The sequence below is a fragment of the Pseudophryne corroboree genome, chromosome 1 (assembly GCF_028390025.1).
Source record: "Pseudophryne corroboree isolate aPseCor3 chromosome 1, aPseCor3.hap2, whole genome shotgun sequence".
NCBI lineage: Eukaryota > Metazoa > Chordata > Amphibia > Anura > Myobatrachidae > Pseudophryne > Pseudophryne corroboree.
Window position 1 is genome coordinate 623012465 of NC_086444.1, and position 18177 is coordinate 623030641.

Consider the following 18177-nt stretch of genomic DNA (forward strand, 5'->3'; position numbering starts at 1 on the left):
TTACCAAACAACCAACATTGTTCACCCCTCCTAACTTCTACAAGTTAAAAGGATACACTGCTTGTCCTACTTGATGGTCCGGGTTTGACATACAGTAAAAGGAAGCCACAAAGATTTATGTGCATTCCCCCTATGTGGTTGGAACTTCCTGATCACCCCCCCCCCCCCTCCTCCAGAAACTCCATCTCCAAGGACATATTAGTGTAAACCTCCTTGCCATGCATCTAATACTTAAGATAACATAGAATGGCTGCCTGAGAATACCACTGGACACATACTTAGGGGTGTGACCAGTCTACAAAGGGCAGTGGCAAACGCAGGATTTGCATGGGGGGGTTTCCAGAACTGGGCGGAGCCAATCACGGGGGTGGGGACTGAGGTGACCCAGTATATGCTGGGTCCGTAAAACTAGTGTGTCTGTGTGTATTTATATATATATATATATATATATATATATATATATATATACACACATACATATATCTACACACATATATATATATATATATATATATATATATATACACACACACACACACACACACACACACACACATATACATAGCATATTAAACATGCATACATATATATATATATATATATATGTACACACACATACAGTACACATATATATACACATGTATATATATATCATATCTGTGTGTGTGTGTTTATATGTATGTATGTATATACATGTGTATATATGTATGCACATGGATATATATGTACTATAATTAATATAAAGTAGACTTTTATTGTACTTGCAAGTGCCACCAGGAAGACAGCAGGCTGCAGAGGACGCTAGACAGTCATTAATAATACTCATGCAGCAAAAAAAAATAAAAAAACATTTTTTTTTTATTTTTTTTTAGTGGAGGGGGGTTTCTGGGTACTCGGAAACCCCCCCTGGGTGCGCCACTGAAGGGGGTGTGGCCAGCCTCCACATAGGCTTGAAATACACAATAGTCTTGTGCAGTGTAATGCAACATATCTGCCATGTATAATACAAGTGCACAGTCTGGAACCTGATCCCTAGAGGAAGCAGTGGGCCCTCAGGCAGTGGGGACTACCAGTGGTTTCCCTGGTACCCCTGTGGGCCAGTCCGACCCTGACTGGACATTAGGGAAGTTAATAACCATTTGCCCTGAATTGCTGTAAATTTACTAGGCCAATCCGCGGCCATTTTCCCTGACAAATAAAACAAAGGAATAGAAAATAAGAATTTACTTACCGATAATTCTATTTCTCGGAGTCCGTAGTGGATGCTGGGGTTCCTGAAAGGACCATGGGGAATAGCGGCTCCGCAGGAGACAGGGCACAAAAAAGTAAAGCTTTTACCAGATCAGGTGGTGTGCACTGGCTCCTCCCCCTATGACCCTCCTCCAGACTCCAGTTAGGTACTGTGCCCGGACGAGCGTACACAATAAGGGAGGCAATTTGAATCCCGGGTAAGACTCATACCAGCCACACCAATCACACCGTACAACTTGTGATCTAAACCCAGTTAACAGTATGATAACAGAAAGAGCCTCTTAAAGATGGCTCCTTAACAATATAACCCGAATTTGTTAACAATAACTATGTACAGTATTGCAGATAATCCGCACTTGGGATGGGCGCCCAGCATCCACTACGGACTCCGAGAAATAGAATTATCGGTAAGTAAATTCTTATTTTCTCTATCGTCCTAAGTGGATGCTGGGGTTCCTGAAAGGACCATGGGGATTATACCAAAGCTCCCAAACGGGCGGGAGAGTGCGGATGACTCTGCAGCACCGAATGAGAGAATTCCAAGTCCTCTTTTGCCAGGGTATCAAATTTGTAGAATTTTACAAACGTGTTTTCCCCCGACCACGTAGCTGCTCGACAGAATTGTAATGCCGAGACCCCTCGGGCAGCCGCCCAAGATGAGCCCACCTTCCTTGTGGAATGGGCCTTAACAGATTTAGGCTGTGGCAGGCCTGCCACAGAATGAGCAAGTTGAATTGTGTTACAAATCCAACGAGCAATCGTCTGCTTAGAAGCAGGGGCACCCAACTTGTTGGGTGCATATAGTATCAACAGCGAGTCAGATTTTCTGACTTCAGCCGTCCTTGAAATGTATATTTTTAAGGCTCTGACAACGTCCAACAACTTGGAGTCCTCCAAGTCGCCAGTGGCCGCAGGCACCACAATAGGTTGGTTCAGGTGAAACGCTGATACCACCTTAGGGAGAAAATGCGGACGAGTCCTCAGTTCTGCCCTATCCGAATGGAAGATTAGATAAGGGCTTTTATAAGATAAAGCCGCCAATTCAGATACTCTCCTGGCGGAAGCCAGGGCCAGTAACATAGTCACTTTCCATGTGAGATATTTAAAATCCACCTTTTTCAATGGTTCAAACCAATGGGATTTGAGGAAATCTAAAACTACATTTAGATCCCACGGTGCCACCGGAGGCACCACAGGAGGCTGTATATGCAGTACTCCTTTAACAAAAGTCTGTACCTCAGGAACTGAGGCCAATTCTTTTTGGAAGAATATTGACAGGGCCGAAATTTGAACCTTAATAGATCTCAATTTGAGACCCATAGACAATCCTGATTGTAGGAAATGTAGGAAACGACCCAGTTGAAATTCCTCCGTCGGAACACTCCGATCCTCGCACCACGCGACATATTTTCGCCAAATGCGGTGATAATGTTTCGCGGTGACTTCCTTCCTTGCCTTAATCAAGGTAGGAATGACTTCTTCTGGAATGCCTTTCCCTTTTAGGATCTGGCGTTCAACCGCCATGCCGTCAAACGCAGCCGCGGTAAGTCTTGAAAGAGACAGGGACCCTGTTGTAGCAGGTCCCTTCTCAGAAGTAGAGGGCACGGGTCGTCCGTGACCAACTCTTGAAGTTCCGGGTACCAAGTCCTTCTTGGCCAATCCGGAGCCACTAGTATTGTTCTTACTCCTCCTCACCGTATAATCTTCAATACCTTTGGTATGAGAGGCAGAGGAGGAAACACATATACTGATTTGTACACCCAAGGTGTTACCAGTGCGTCCACAGCTATTGCCTGTGGATCTCTTGACCTGGCGCAATACTTGTCCAGTTTCTTGTTGAGGCGAGACGCCATCATGTCTACCATTGGTCTTTCCCAACAGTTTATTAGCATGTGGAAGACTTCTGGATGAAGACCCCCCTCTCCCGGGTGAATATCGTGTCTGCTGAGGAAGTCTGCTTCCCAGTTGTCCACGCCCGGGAAGAACACTGCTGACAGTGCTATTACGTGATTCTCCGCCCAGCGAAGAATCTTGGCAGCTTCTGCCATTGCACTCCTGCTTCTTGTGCCGCCCTGTCTGTTTACATGGGCGACCGCCGTGATGTTGTCCGACTGAATCAACACCGGTTTTCCTTGCAGGAGTGGTTCCGCCTGGCTTAGAGCATTTTGGATTGCTCTTAGTACCAGAATGTTTATGTGAAGAGACTTTTCCAGGTTCGTCCATACCCCCTGGAAGTTTCTTCCTTGTGTGACTGCTCCCCAACCTCTCAGGCTGGCGTCCGTGGTCACCAGGATCAAATCCTGTATGCCGAATCTGCGGCCCTCCAATAGATGAGCCTTTTGCAACCACCACAGAAGATATACCCTTGTCCTTGGCGACAGGGTTATTCGCAGGTGCATCTGAGGATGCGACCCTGACCATTTGTCCAACAGATCCCTTTGGAAAATTCTTGCATGGAATCTGCCGAATGGAATTGCTTCGTAAAAAGCCACCATTTTTCCCAGGACTCTTGTGCATTGATGTACAGACACCTTTCCTGGTTTTAGGAGGTTCCTGACAGGTCGGATAACTCCTTGGCTTTTTCCTCGGGAAGAAAAACCTTTTTCTGAACCGTGTCCAGAATCATCCCTAGGAACAGCAGACGTATCGTCGGAAAACAGCTGCGATTCTTGGAATATTTAGAATCCAGTCGTGCCGTCGAAGAACTACTTTAGATAGTGCTCTTCCGACCTCCAACTGTTCTCTGGAACTTGCCCTTTTTAGGTCGTGCAAGTAAGGGATAATTTAGATGCCTTTTTTCTTTGAAGAAACATCTTTTCGGCCATTACCTTGGTAAAAAGGCCCGGGGTGCCGTGGATAATTCAAACGGCATCGTCTGAAACTGATATTGACAGTTCTGTACCACGAACCAGAGGTACCCTTGATGAGAAGGACAAAATTTGGACATGGAGGTAATCCTTGATGTCCAGGGACACCATATAGTCCCCTTTTTTCCGGTTCGCTATCACTGCTCTGAGTGACTTTATCTCGATTTGAACCTTTTATGTAAGTGTTCAAAACATTTTAGATTTAGACTATGTGTCACCAAGCCGTCTGGCTTCAGTACCACAATATAGTGTGGAAAAATAATACCCTTTTCCTTGTCGTAGGAGGGGTACTTTGATTATCACCTGCTGGATATACAGCTTGTGAATTGTTTCCAATGCTGCCTCCCTGTCGGAGGGAGCCGTTGGTAAAGCAGACTTCAGGAACCTGCGAGGAGAAGATGTCTCGACTCTCCAATCTTTACCCCTGGGATAATACTCGTACGATCTAGGGGTCAACTTGCGAGTGATCCCACTGCGCCCTGAGACTCTTGAGACTACCCCCCCACCTTGAGTCCGCTTGCACGGCCCCAGCGTCATGCTGAGGACTTGGCAGACGCGGTGGAGGGCTTCTTTTCCTGGGAAAGGGCTGCCTGCTGCAGTCTACTTCCCTTACCTCTATGTCTGGGCAGATATGACTGGCCTTTTGCCTGCATGCCCTCATGGGAAAGGAAAGATTGAGGCTGAAAAGACGGTGTCTTTTTTAGCTGAGATGTAACTTGGGGTAAAAAAGGTTGGATTTCCCAGCTGTTGCTGTGGTCCCCAGGTCCGATGGACCGACCCCCAAATAACTCCTTCCCTTTATACAGCAATACTTCCATCTGCCGTATGGGATCTGTATCACCTGACCACTGTCGTGTCCCTGACATCTTCTGGGAGATATGGACAACGCACTTATCTTGATGCCAGAGAGCAAATATCCCTCTGTGCATCTCACATACATATATATAGAATGCATCCTATTAAATGCTCTACATGAATAAAATATTTTCAGTCAGGGAATCCGACCAAGCCAACCCAGCACTGCATCTCCAGGCTGATGGCGATCGCTGGTCGCAGTATAACCACCGTATGTGTGTATATACTTTTTAGGATATTTTTCCAGCTTCCTATCAGCTGGCTCCTTGAGGGCGGCCGTATCTGGAGACGGTAACGCCACTTGATAAGCGTGTGAGCGCCTTATCACCCTAAGGGGTGTTTCCCAACGTACCCTAATTTCTGGCGGGAAAGGGTATAACGCCAATATTTGCTATCGGGGTAACCCTACGCATCATCACACACTTCATTTTATTTTATCTGATTCAGGAAAAACTACAGGTAGTTTTTTCCACTCCCACATAATACCCTTTCTTGTGGTACTTGTAGTATCAGAAACACGTAACACCTCCTTCATTGCCCTTAACGTGTGGCCCTAATGAGAAATACGTTTGTTTATTCACCGTCGACACTGTATTCAGTGTCCGTGTCTGTGTCTGTGTCGACCGACTGAGGTAAATGGGCGTTTTTTAAAACCCCTGACGGTGTTTCTGAGACGCCTGGACCGGTCCTAATAGATTGTCGGCCGTCTCATGTCGTCAACCGACCTTGCAGCGTGTTGACATTCTCACGTAATTCTCTAAATAAGCCATCCATTCCGGTGTCGACTCCCTAGAGAGTGACATCACCATTACAGGCAATTTCTCCGCCTCCTCACCAACATCGTCCTCATACATGTCGACACACACGTACCGACACACAGCACACACACCGGGAATGCTCTGACAGAGGACAGGACCCACTAGCCCTTTGGGGAGACAGAGGGAGAGTCTGCCAGCACACACCAAAAACGCTATAATTATATAGGGACAACCTTATATAAGTGTTTCTCCCTTATAGCATCTTTTATATATATACAATATCGCCAAAATCAGTGCCCCCCCTCTCTGTTTTAACCCTGTTTCTGTAGTGCAGTGCAGGGGAGAGCCTGGGAGCCTTCTCTCCAGCTTTTCTGTGAGAGAAAATGGCGCTGTGTGCTGAGGAGATAGGCCCCGCCCCTTTTACGGCGGGCTCGTCTCCCGCTATTTTTGAAGTTAGGCAGGGGTTAAATATCTCCATATAGCCTCTGTGGGCTATATGTGAGGTATTTTTTGCCTCTAATAAGGTTTTTATTTGCCTCTCAGAGCGCCCCCCCCAGCGCTCTGCACCCTCAGTGACTGTTGTGTGAAGTGTGCTGAGAGGAAAATGGCGCACAGCTGCAGTGCTGTGCGCTACCTTTATGAAGACTCAGGAGTCTTCAGCCGCCGATTTTGGACCTCTTCTCTCTTCAGCGTCTGCAAGGGGGCCGGCGGCGCGGCTCCGGTGACCATCCAGGCTGTACCTGTGATCGTCCCTCTGGAGCTAGTGTCCAGTAGCCAAGCAGCAAATCCACTCTGCACGCAGGTGAGTTCACTACTTCTCCCCTAAGTCCCTCGTTGCAGTGATCCTGTTGCCAGCAGGACTCACTGTAAAGTAAAAAACCTAAGCTAAACTTTCTCTAAGCAGCTCTTTAGGAGAGCCACCTAGATTGCACCCTTCTCGTTCGGGCACAAAATCTAACTGGAGTCTGGAGGAGGGTCATAGGGGGAGGAGCCAGTGCACACCACCTGATCTGGTAAAAGCTTTACTTTTTTGTGCCCTGTCTCCTGCGGAGCCGCTATTCCCCATGGTCCTTTCAGGAACCCCAGCATCCACTTAGGACGATAGAGAAAATGGAATATTGAATATCTTTAGGGGTTAGGGTGACAGATACGACTTGAATGAGGTACATAAAGCAGGGGAAAGTTATTTTAATAAGGTCTGACCTACCAACATAAGATATGCAGAAGGATTTCCAATTTTCCAGCTCAACAGAGATCTCGCGTAACAGGCGGGTAAAGTTAAGGTTATATAGAAGTTCCGGGACATTTTAATCCCCACGGCCTGAATCCGAGGTGAGCGCAGGAGTGGGGCTGCACTCAGATTCCTGCTTATCGGGGATCTGTGGCGGCGCAAAACTCATTCTGCGTGTGTGCAGAGCTCTCCTTGCAACGACACCCGTAGTTCCCCCCTGCCGCAGCCTGTTTGACAGGTAGCAGCGTTGAGGGGGTGGAGGGAGGGCTGCGTTCCTGAAACTGGACCAGACATGCTAATGTGCTGCATTGTTAATGATATAGTCACATGACATACTTGCTGCTACCCCTGTGTAGTGGCTGTGTGGTCTCTCAGCCATGTCCCATATTTGTGTTCCTTTTCTGCAATTAAAAAACAAAGTTTGAAGAAATTTTGGTTTACCACCTATGAAAGGGTCATCATACAAATTAACAACATTTTAGAATAGTGAATGCAATTTTTCATTGAAGAAATTATTCTACACATAAAAATATATTTTGTTTAATACAGCTTCACATTACCAGAAGCCTTTCCTTATACTTCAAAGACTAAGGTGCATTTGTTCTGTTGGTCACTTATGAGCCCTTCTCTTGTGGTTGAGAAGATTTGACTTACGGTCGAATGATCGGTCACAGATATCGCAAGGAAAGGAGGGATGCTCATCATGTAACCTCTTGTGCTGTAAGAAGGTGGAAAGATGGGTGTAGCTTTTCATGCAATAAGGACACACAAAAGGCTTCTCTCCAGAGTGAATCCTACGGTGTTCTCGTAAAGAAGACTCCCACTTAAAGCACTTCTTGCAGGTTTCACAGGCAAAAGGTTTCTCCTCTGTGTGACTGCGCATGTGTTTGACGAGACAGGATGACCGCTTGAAAGTCTTTTCACAGGATTCACATTTAAAGGGATATTGGTCAGAGTGGACCTTGCTGTGCTTACTTAGAGCACTTGACAGCTTAAACCTCTTTCCACATGTCTTACATTTATGTGGGCGCAGTTTTGAATGCACCATACGGTGCTTCAGGAGGTCTGTATTGCGTGTGAAGTTCTTGCTGCAGACCTAGAAATGCAGATATGTACTGTATTAGTATAAGACCAGGAGAAAACTAGTTCAGTTTATTAAAACAGATAGATTATTATTATTATCAGTTATTTATATAGTGCACACATATTCCGCAGCGCTTTACAGAGAATATTTGCCCATTCACATCAGTCCCTGCCCCAGTGGAGCTTACAATCTATGGGGGTAATTCCAAGTTGATCGCAGCAAGAACTTTGTTAGCAGTTGGGCAAAACCATGTGCACTGCAGGGGGGGGGGGGGGGGGGGGGGGCAGATATAACATGTGCAGAGAGAGTTAGATTTGGGTGGGTTATTTTGTTTCTTTGCAGGGTAAATACTGGCTGCTTTATTTTTACACTGCAATTTAGATTGCAGATTGAACACACCACACCCAAATCTAACTCTCTCTGCACATGTTGTATCTGCCTCCCCTGCAGTGCACATGGTTTTGCCCAACTTCTAACAAAATTCCTGCTGCGATCAACTTGGAATTACCCCCTATATTCCTTACCACATGTACACACAGACACATTCACCAGGGATAATTTTGTTGGGAGCCAATTAACCTACCAGTATATTTTTGGATTGTGGGAGGAAACTGGAGTACCCGGAGGAAACCCACGCAGGTATGGGGATAATATACAAACTCCGAACAGTTAGGGCCATGGTAGGAATCGAACCCATGACCTCCATGCTGTGAGGCAGTAATGCTAACCATTATACCATCCGTACTGCCCTAGATTGAAGTTAAAATACTAGTTACAGCTCTATTTTCCATAGTATCAAGATATTATCATCGTCAGAACTAAGGGGGTCATTCCGAGTTGTTCGCTCGGTAAAAATCTTCGCATCGCAGCGATTTTCCGCTTAATGCGCATGCGCAATGTCCGCACTGCGACTGCGCCAAGTAAATTTGCTATGCACTTAGGAATTTTACTCATGGCATTTTCATCGTTCTGGCGATCGTAATGTGATTGACAGGAAATGGGTGTTACTGGGCGGAAACAGGCCGTTTTATGGGCGTGTGGGAAAAAACGCTACCGTTTCCGGAAAAAACGCAGGAGTGGCTGGAGAAACGGGAGAGTGTCTGGGAGAACGCTGGGTGTGTTTGTGACGTCAAACCAGGAACGACAAGCAGCGAAATGATCGCAGATGCCGAGTAAGTCTGAAGCTACTCAGAAACTGCTACGAGGTGTGTAATCGCAATATTGCGAATACATCGTTCGCAATTTTAAGATGCTAAGATTCACTCCCAGTAGGCGGCGGCTTAGCATGAGCAAATCTGCTAAAATTCACTTGCGAGCGAACAACTCGGAATGACCCCCTAAGTTTTCAAAATTGAAAAACTGGAACACTGCAGAGAAGATAACAGGTTTATCTCACCCACTTGTGCCTACTTCCCATTCTTTACCATAGAATACCTAGTACCTTCTGGGGGTTCACCAATCACTCGGACAAAGCAGTTATCAAGTGCAATAGGAATCCAGTATAAGGTTATAAGGTCCACTGCTCCAGCAAACAAGTGGCGAAACACACAGAGTTGAAAGATCTCCAGAAGCGGTAGCAAAATGCCTCGTACAGAAGGACTCCCATACTATAATGCAGGATTTGGTCAGCATTCCGGCGCTTGGGATGCCGACAGTTGGAATCCCAACATCAATCACTATGCCGGCGCCAGAATCCCCGCTGTCAGCATCTCAAATTTAAGTATGCCAGGGCTGGTTAGGATTAGGCCGCAAAGGGTTGGGGGTTAGGTTTAGGCAGTATAGGGGAGGTTAGGGTAGGCTGCAGGGAGGGAAGGTTAGGATTAGGCACTAAGCGAGGAGGGTTAGGTTTAGGCACCACCGGGGAGGGTTAGGGTCAGGCTGCGGGTAGGGAGGGGTAGGGAGTTATGGTTGGCATTCTTACCTAATGGGTGTCGGTATTCTGCACGTCGGGATGCCGCTGTCACTATTCTGACCACTGGCATCCCAAGCAATGTGATCCCGCTACCATCTCCTAAAATGCATGGACTGTTCTAATACCACTAACACAATGCACACTGTAGAAATGCCGTTCCCAGGGCTTGACCCTTCCTTTTAAAGGACAGTTATATTACAGTTTCATGACCAGGCCATAAGTGTTAGCTGCCTAGGTGGTCAAAGCCCAAATCAATGGAGACCCAATCAAGCTAACTAAGGAGGTCCTGGCAAGGGGAAGGCAAATCCCCAATATTCTTTTTTTTTTCTAGAGATAGAGATTCTGAAATGGGAATTTCTGTCTCAGATGTAGGACAGGATACTGCAACCAATTCAAGTGATGTGAACAGCATCCCCCCCCTAAAAAAAAAAAAAAACCCATTCTAACTGTGTGCTATGGCCAAGCCTAGCACACTAATGTTCCTGGTTATTAGGAAGTAGTTAGTATTTTAGGTAGTACTTGCTCGGTGTAGTAATTTCATAGCAGCTTAGCAGCTTTATTTGGCAACTAACAGCACCTTAGTTCAGCATACAGTACATAATTCTTAATGATGTGGCCCCTAGTATCTCATTATCTAAAAAAAACACTGGGGTCCTATCTATCTATCTCACTGTTTCTGGGACCACTGCACTCTCAGCAGGCCACTCAGAAGTCCCCAAATGCATCTTAATGCCCATCAGACTCCCCTCTTCCACACATGCTTCTGCTACCATCAGTTACCCCCTGCATCCAAGGCTGGACTGGCCATATGGCACTTCTGACATTTAAGGCTGATGACTTGATGGGCTGGTCTGTCCTAAAAGCCTAGCCAAGCATCTCTGCTCAGCCGCACGGCACACAAAGAGCCAGGGGCTGGCCAAGTGTTTACGTTTATGTGTGAATATTTTCTTTATGTGTCCTTACAACTGTTTAGATGTTTATTCTAAACCTGTCTCTGAGTTTAAGGAACCAGCGTGTTTCCTGGGATTTTGTCACTAAAATTGAAGGGGCAATTACTTAAAAGGCTGGTTTTATCTTATAACATATTGCTGTTTTATATTTGGTGTTGAGCTCAAAAACACATCTGAGTATATGACGCTATGTCTGGGCGGCGTCCCATTAGAAGAATGTCAGAACTGCTGTTATCTGAGTGCATTTCTCTCGCATGTACAAATTTACAAACCTTCTTTATCCAGACTTACTTTTTGAGATATTTCCATAACAATAGTGCACCACCAGTGTTAGGGAGGGAAATATAAGGATAGGCAGTACATTCATCATAGGGGGTAATTCAGAGTTGATTGCAGCAGCAAATTTGTTAGCAGTTGGGCAAAACCATGTGCATTGCAGGGGGGGGGGAGGGGGGCAGATAAAACATTTGAAGAGAAAGTTAGATTTGGGTGGGTTATTTTGTTTCTGTGCAGGGTAAATACTGGCTGCTTTATTTTTTACACTGCAATTTAGGTTTCAGTTTGAACACACCCCACCCAAATCTAAAGGCCAGTACTCACGGCCCGATTTGGGAGAGATGTGTGCTGAGCGAACCGCTCAGCACACATCTCTCCCACCGCTCAGCACAGCGCGATGTGTGCTGAGCATGCGGGGGGGAGATGGGGGGGGGGGGGGGGGGGCGCTCATTTCACCCAGCGGGTGAACTGAGCGACCTGCTAGATTGGCCTGCACGGCAGGCCAATCTGGCACCAGCGACAGCGATGCACGGGGCTACGCATCGCTATCGCTGTGGGGGGTACACACGGAGCGATCATGCTTAAAATCTAAGCAATCTAGTCATATTGCTTAGATTTTAAGCAGCGATCGCTCTGTGAGTACCCCCCTTAACTCTCTCTGCACATGTTATATCTGCCCCACCTGCACTGCACATGGGGGGTAATTCTGAGTTGATAGCAGCAGCAAGTTTGTTAGCAATTGGGCAAAACCATGTGCACTGCAGGGTGGGGGGTAGATATAACATGTGCAGAGAGAGTTAGATTTGGGTGGGTTATTTTGTTTCTGTGTATGGTAAATATTGGCTGCTTTATTTTTACACTGCAATTCAGATTTCAGTTTGAATACACCCCACCCAAATCTAAAGGCCCGTACACACTGGTCGATATATCGGGCGTTCTATTGAACGGCCGATATATCGCGGCTCCGTCGGCCAGTGTGTACGGCCGATACGTCTGTGAACTCCATCGTTCACAGACTTATCACGTCGGCCGCGCAGCACAGTCGACGGCCAATATATCTACCGATATATTGGCGCGTCGCTGTGTGTGTACGGGGCGGTCGGCCATACACATGCTGCGGCGGCCGGCAGTGATTGACATCTGAACTGGGCGGGCGTGTGTACAGTTCATGACGTCAGTCCCCGACGGATCGGGCAGTGTGTATGCACAGCACACTGCCCGATCCGTCCATAGATATATCTGTAGCTCAATTGATCTGCAGATATATCTACTAGTGTGTACCCACCTTAACTCTCTCTGCACATGTTATATCTGCCCCACCTGCAGTGCACATGGTTTTGCCCAACTGCTAACAAATTTGCTGCTGCGATCAACTCAGAATTAGGCCCATGGTTTTGCCCAACTGCTAACAAATTTGCTGCTGCGATCAACTCTGAATACCCCCATAGTCCCTATTTAATGTATGTTACAAATTAAGTGCAGTTTGGCGAATGTAAAATTAACTCTTCGCTTTGTCAAAGCTGTTCTCATGAAAATAAAATTTAAGGTCGAATTAATAAAAGTAAAAAGAAAGAAAAAAAAGCTTTATTTTAATTTGCAGGGTTTTAAAATGGGGTTCTACTTTTTTATTTTACTGTTTATTGAACAGCACTTCCGGTTTCGGCTGTTAACTGATGGCTGAGTGCTGGGGCAGCTCCGCTCCATCATTGCCAGCGTTTACCTTTTCAAGGCTCACAAGAGCTTTGCAGCCCTGGGCTTTCTCTCCCCTGTGTCTCCGGCTGATGATAGAGAAGTTCCTCACTCCGACAACTCTCGCTAGACCGCAGCTGCCCCGTCAGGTGAAGCGCCGGGCGGATTCAAGCATGACGGCAGGTATGGACTCTGCTTCTCCATCCCCAGCCTCCAAGAAAGCTACAGCCACACAAATAGATGCTGATCTCCAAGAGGTACGCTGCTCCCCAGACTCCCCAGTTACGTATGGGGACATAGTAGAAGCTATTAAGAGCACAATGGCACCGCTGCTATCACAGGTAGTTTCTGACCTTACAGTCAGACTGTCTGACACAGAACGCAGGATAGGCTCTGTTTGCCATGATATGACCAATGAACAATGTAATATTAAGGCACTGCAAAGAGAGAATTAACAATTGTGGAATAAGGTTGACGACATCGAAAACTGCTCATGTACAAACAACATAACGAATAGTCGGTCTTCCTGAAACAGTAAAAGGTCCAGCATTAAACTCATTTGTGGCAGTCTCCTTTCCCAAACTTCTTGGGATTGAAGCTGAGTGTAAAGACTTAGTAACTGAAAGAGTCCACCACGTGGGTCCCCCTTCAAAATCCTCTGATACACGTCCCAGGGTTACATTGTTCAGATGTATGAGCTACCTTCACAAAGTTGCTTTTTGGCGAGCGTCTAGGAAACAAGATATTATATGGGAAGTAAAAGGATTCGCCTCTTTCAGGATTTTTCTGTAGAGTTGACAAGAGCTTGCAAGGCATTTTCCTCCCTTTTGTTCACACCTTGTTTCTGAGAAAAAGTTAGCATTGATGTATCCCGCGAGACTTTGTCTGTTTGAAGGTGACACTCACTTCGACTTTACCAACCCGACGATGCAAGAGCATTTTTGAACGACTCTCGTGGCAATGACTCTGCTGATATATCCGATCCCCCACAATCTCATACTTAAGATTTTAATTCTTTATGATTGCCGTAGTGTCTCTTCAATTTAGATTGCTGATCTTGAGGCTATTACTGTCTGGCCAGAACTAATTTCCGGCCCAATTACTGTGATCATTTATGTCTTCAGTTACACACTATGTATGCCAAAATTATTTCTTGATCATTAGAAGTGTATATTTACAATATTCTTCACTAAGTCTGCTTGTTCTCATTTCCTAATGTTAATACTACTGTTTATTGGCATGCTGATGCTATTTTTATACACATTCAGATATGTTGCCTATTTACAACTTTTCTAGTAATACTAGCTGTATATGCCATGTCCCTCCAAATACTTCCCAGGGCATTGTAGTTTCTCATTCTTTAGGTACTTTTACCCATTACTTTAATGCTCTTGTGCAATAAGTTGTTATATTAATCTAACATTTATTTTATAGCTGGAACAGTGTGATGGCGCTTCAGTTGAGCTCCGGCGTTGATATTTTCCTAATGACGGGTGCCTCATCCTCATCGCATTGGATCTATATACTTTTAGTATATAGAAGTAAAAGTTAGGAAGCCCACGTTTCTACGCCGTAAGATATTGACATATCTCGCTAAGCATGACTTGGACAAAATATATTTACAAGAGACGCATCTTGTCCCATCTGAAACACTCAAACTTCAGATGCAAAGATGGAGGTTAGTGGCATCTGTACCTTTTCAATTCCAAGCCTAGGGGCGTATTGATCTTAGCACAAGTGTCACTACCAACTGAAATTATTCACACCCATGCAGATCTTGAGGGAAGATATGTGGTAGCTTTGGTTTTAATTCATAACTTACCCTACACTTAATGTAACATCTATGCCCCAAACATCTACTCTAGAATCTTTTACAATAAGTTGATAGCTCTTTTCTCCCCCTATGCACCTGAATCTTTACTTTTTGGTGGGGATTTAAATCTCATTTCACACCCGCAACTGGATAAATCCCATTGCTTACGTACTCCTTCCTAACTCCCTAAATTAGGGATACCTTTTCTTTTGACTTCCCTGCAAATAGTAGATGTTTGGAAAGCCTAACACCCAACTCTGAAAGAATACACATGCCTCTCTTCGGCCCACCACACCCTATCACGCATTGACTACCTCTGCATCTCCAACTCTCTTTTCTCCCATATTACGGACAATAAAATTGTACCCATTACAGTTTCAGATCACGACCTAACATGGTTCTCGCTAAAAACACATTCTGACATATTACCTTATAGATCTTGGAGATTCCCTTCCCATCTCACACCTTCCCCTACCTTTAACAAACATTTATTAGAAACATGGTCAAACTACCTTTTATAGAACGAATATCATCTTCTTAATGATCCCCACCCTATTTTGGAAGACTGCCAAATCAGTTTTACGAGGTTCTATTACATCCTATGAATCTACCTTTCGTAAGTCCAATTCTTATCTAATGCTTCAATCGACTAACAGAAACCTACTCCTTCTATATAACCAATCCCTCCCCACTTCACAAAAAATTGTATCTAGAAGCTAAGACCCAATTTAACGATCTATTACAGACAATGATGAATACTATTTCCTTTCTACTTTTCGATATTATAAATATGGAAATAAAATCAGAAAACTTCTGTCTACTATTCTAAAAAGTTCCGCCACTCACACTGACTAAACATTCCCTGAAACTCCAGGATGGCTCTCTCACCACCTCCAATGCTCAAATCTCTCAGGTAGTCAATGATTTTTACGCTAAATTGTACTCATCCCCTCCCCCACACATTTCTGAACGTACTAACTCTGACACATCACCTTCAAATGACTTTTGGTCCAACCTTCAATATCCCTCTCTTCCTTCTGATCTCTCGGACTCTTTATCTAAACCAATCACAACTGAGGAGGTAAATGGAGCCATTAGATCCCTCAAACAAGCAAAAATTAATTCTGTTCTTGTATCTGTATTTAACTCTATTCTTGCGAACCACTCCTCTCCTTTGTATTTCAATTCCGCTATTATCAAAGTCCTTCCTAAACCAGGAAGAGACCTTTCCAAACCTGAATCTTATCGCCCAATTTCCCTCCTCAATTGTGATCATAAATTGCTCATCAAAATTCTTGCTGACATACTTAATCCACTGTTTCCCCACATCATACATACAGATCAGACGGGATTTATAAAAACTAGGCACTCGGTGATAAATGTCCGTAGAATTTTATCTGCTATACATGCCCAACTTCATGACTCAAACCCAAATTCTATGATCCTATCAATCGACGCCGAGAAGGCTTTTGCTTTAGTTCACTGGTCACATTTGTTTCAGATTATGGGAAAATTTGGCCTTCCGTCGCAATTTACTTCTTTCATTCGGACTCTATACAACAATTCTTCTTCTCAAATTTCTATCTCCCCATTCCCAATTCAAAAAGGTACTTGACAAGGCTGTCCCCTTTCCCCTTTATTATATAATTTCTATTGAACCCCTAGCAATAGCACTGTGCAATGCTCAAAAATTCAGCAGTATCAAGATAGCAAGTTCATAACTCAAAATCGCTTTATTTGCGGATGATATGCTTTTGCTAATGTCAAACCCAAGTGTATCGATCCCCCATATTATGGATATCTCCTCATATGGCCCTATTTCAGGGTATAAAATGAATGTTAGCAAATCAGAACTCCTTCCGATATCTACCTTATCCCAACATATCAAAAGCACTCCCAACACTTACGCAGTTTAACATTCAATCATCCCAAATTAAATATTTAGGTCTTAATATTACCAAAAATCCTCATGAACTATATAAGGCTAATTTTAAACCATTGCTATCTAAAATTCTCACCCAATTGACTGGTTGGAATAATCTTCCTTTATCTCTTCTTGGTAGAGCGGCGTTTTTTCAATCTGTTGTTTTCCCGATAATATATTATATTCTTCAGATGTTACCCTTATCTATCACAACTGCTGATGTCACTAAACTCAACAAAGCCATGTCCCTTTTTCTATGGAAAGGAAAGAGAGCCAGATTATCTCTTCATAAACTGATACAACCTAGGTCTCAAGGGGGATTGTGAATTCCAGACTTTCGACTATACTCCCTTACAGTACACTTTAAATATGCCACTGACTGAAGGTCTACATATACTGACTATGAACTAGATAAATTAATTTTTACTCCATACTCCCCCGGTGCACTATTACAATCATATTTGCAACAAATCCCACACTCGTTTCTCAATCATATTCTTTTTAGAGATACCTATGTTGCCTGGATTTTAATTAACAAAAAAACTTCACAGAAAACACACCTCCACTCCATTCGTCCCTATTTGGGGGGGGGGGGGGGGGGGGGGGACCCCCTCTTTCCCTCCATCCATATAAAATTCAGCTTTCGGTACATGGAGGAGCAGAGGCTTAAATCTCACCACAAAAGTATTTGATCCTGGGGGTCTGATTGTGCCTTTTGAAACTTATGTAACAAATATAATCTCCCTACTAATCAGTTCTTTATGTATCTCCAACTACATCATTACATTTCCTCTCTTCCCACCTTTGGCCCAATCACTTCTGCTGATGACCAACTTCTTCCTCTTCTCAACGCATCACTCACTTTCAAATACAAAACTTCTCATCTCTATAACCACATCATATTACCAGAAGGGTGGTCTTCAGTATACCGGCGCCGGAATCCCGACAGCCGGCATACCGACACTTTTTCTCCCTCGTGGGGGTCCACGACCCTCGCGCCACCGTGCCCGCAAGGGGCTCATTTGCGCTCGCCACGCTGTCGGTATGCTGGTCGCCGGGAGCCCGGCCGCCGGCATACCATACTACACCCTACCAGAGACTTCTACTTTTATACGCCTCTTGTTTGATTCCTGGCATTCTGATGTTCCTACCATTTCTCATCCTAATCACCTCTTTAAGCATTATATCACCACTTCTAAAATACTGCAATCTGCTTATTTACAAGAAGTCCACTTTAAGACATTACATAGAATTTGCATAGCTCCTGCACAACGTAAACACATGGTTCCATCTGAAACGGGCTCCTGTCCAAAATGCAACATCAAAGATGCAAACATTTTTCATTACTTTTGGTCCTGTAGTAAAATTGAAAGATTCTGGAATAAAGTTTTGTTTATATAAACACATTATATAACTCAAATCTATCTCCTGATCCAAAGGCCTGTTTTTGTGTGGATTTTACAGATTGGAAACTTAGTTATAATGGAAAGATACCAATACCTTTTCTCGTGACTATAATGACCATAACGTAAAAAGCTAATTTTAATCCACTGCACGAAAATAGGAT

General features: G+C 44.5%; 1 protein-coding gene across 5 annotated transcripts in view; it reads right to left on the bottom strand.

Annotated features, from left to right (window-relative positions):
* The window catches only part of LOC134903470 (zinc finger protein 436-like), a 153607-nt gene that overhangs the window by 116493 nt on the left and 18937 nt on the right, over positions 1 to 18177 (bottom strand). For 2 of the 5 annotated variants that reach the window (XR_010175750.1, XM_063914470.1), the window contains exons 3-4: positions 7617 to 8058; positions 7299 to 7363 (exon numbers count right to left, since the gene is read on the bottom strand). Coding sequence is in view for 4 of the 5 variants with exons in the window: in XM_063914470.1 (XP_063770540.1) it covers positions 7305 to 7363; positions 7617 to 8058 (501 nt within the window). In the remaining variant the exon portion in view is untranslated. Of the gene's footprint in view, positions 1 to 6846; positions 7364 to 7486; positions 8059 to 18177 lie in introns of those variants that run through there. The other 3 variants (XM_063914469.1, XM_063914468.1, XM_063914471.1) reach the window with 2 other exon arrangements.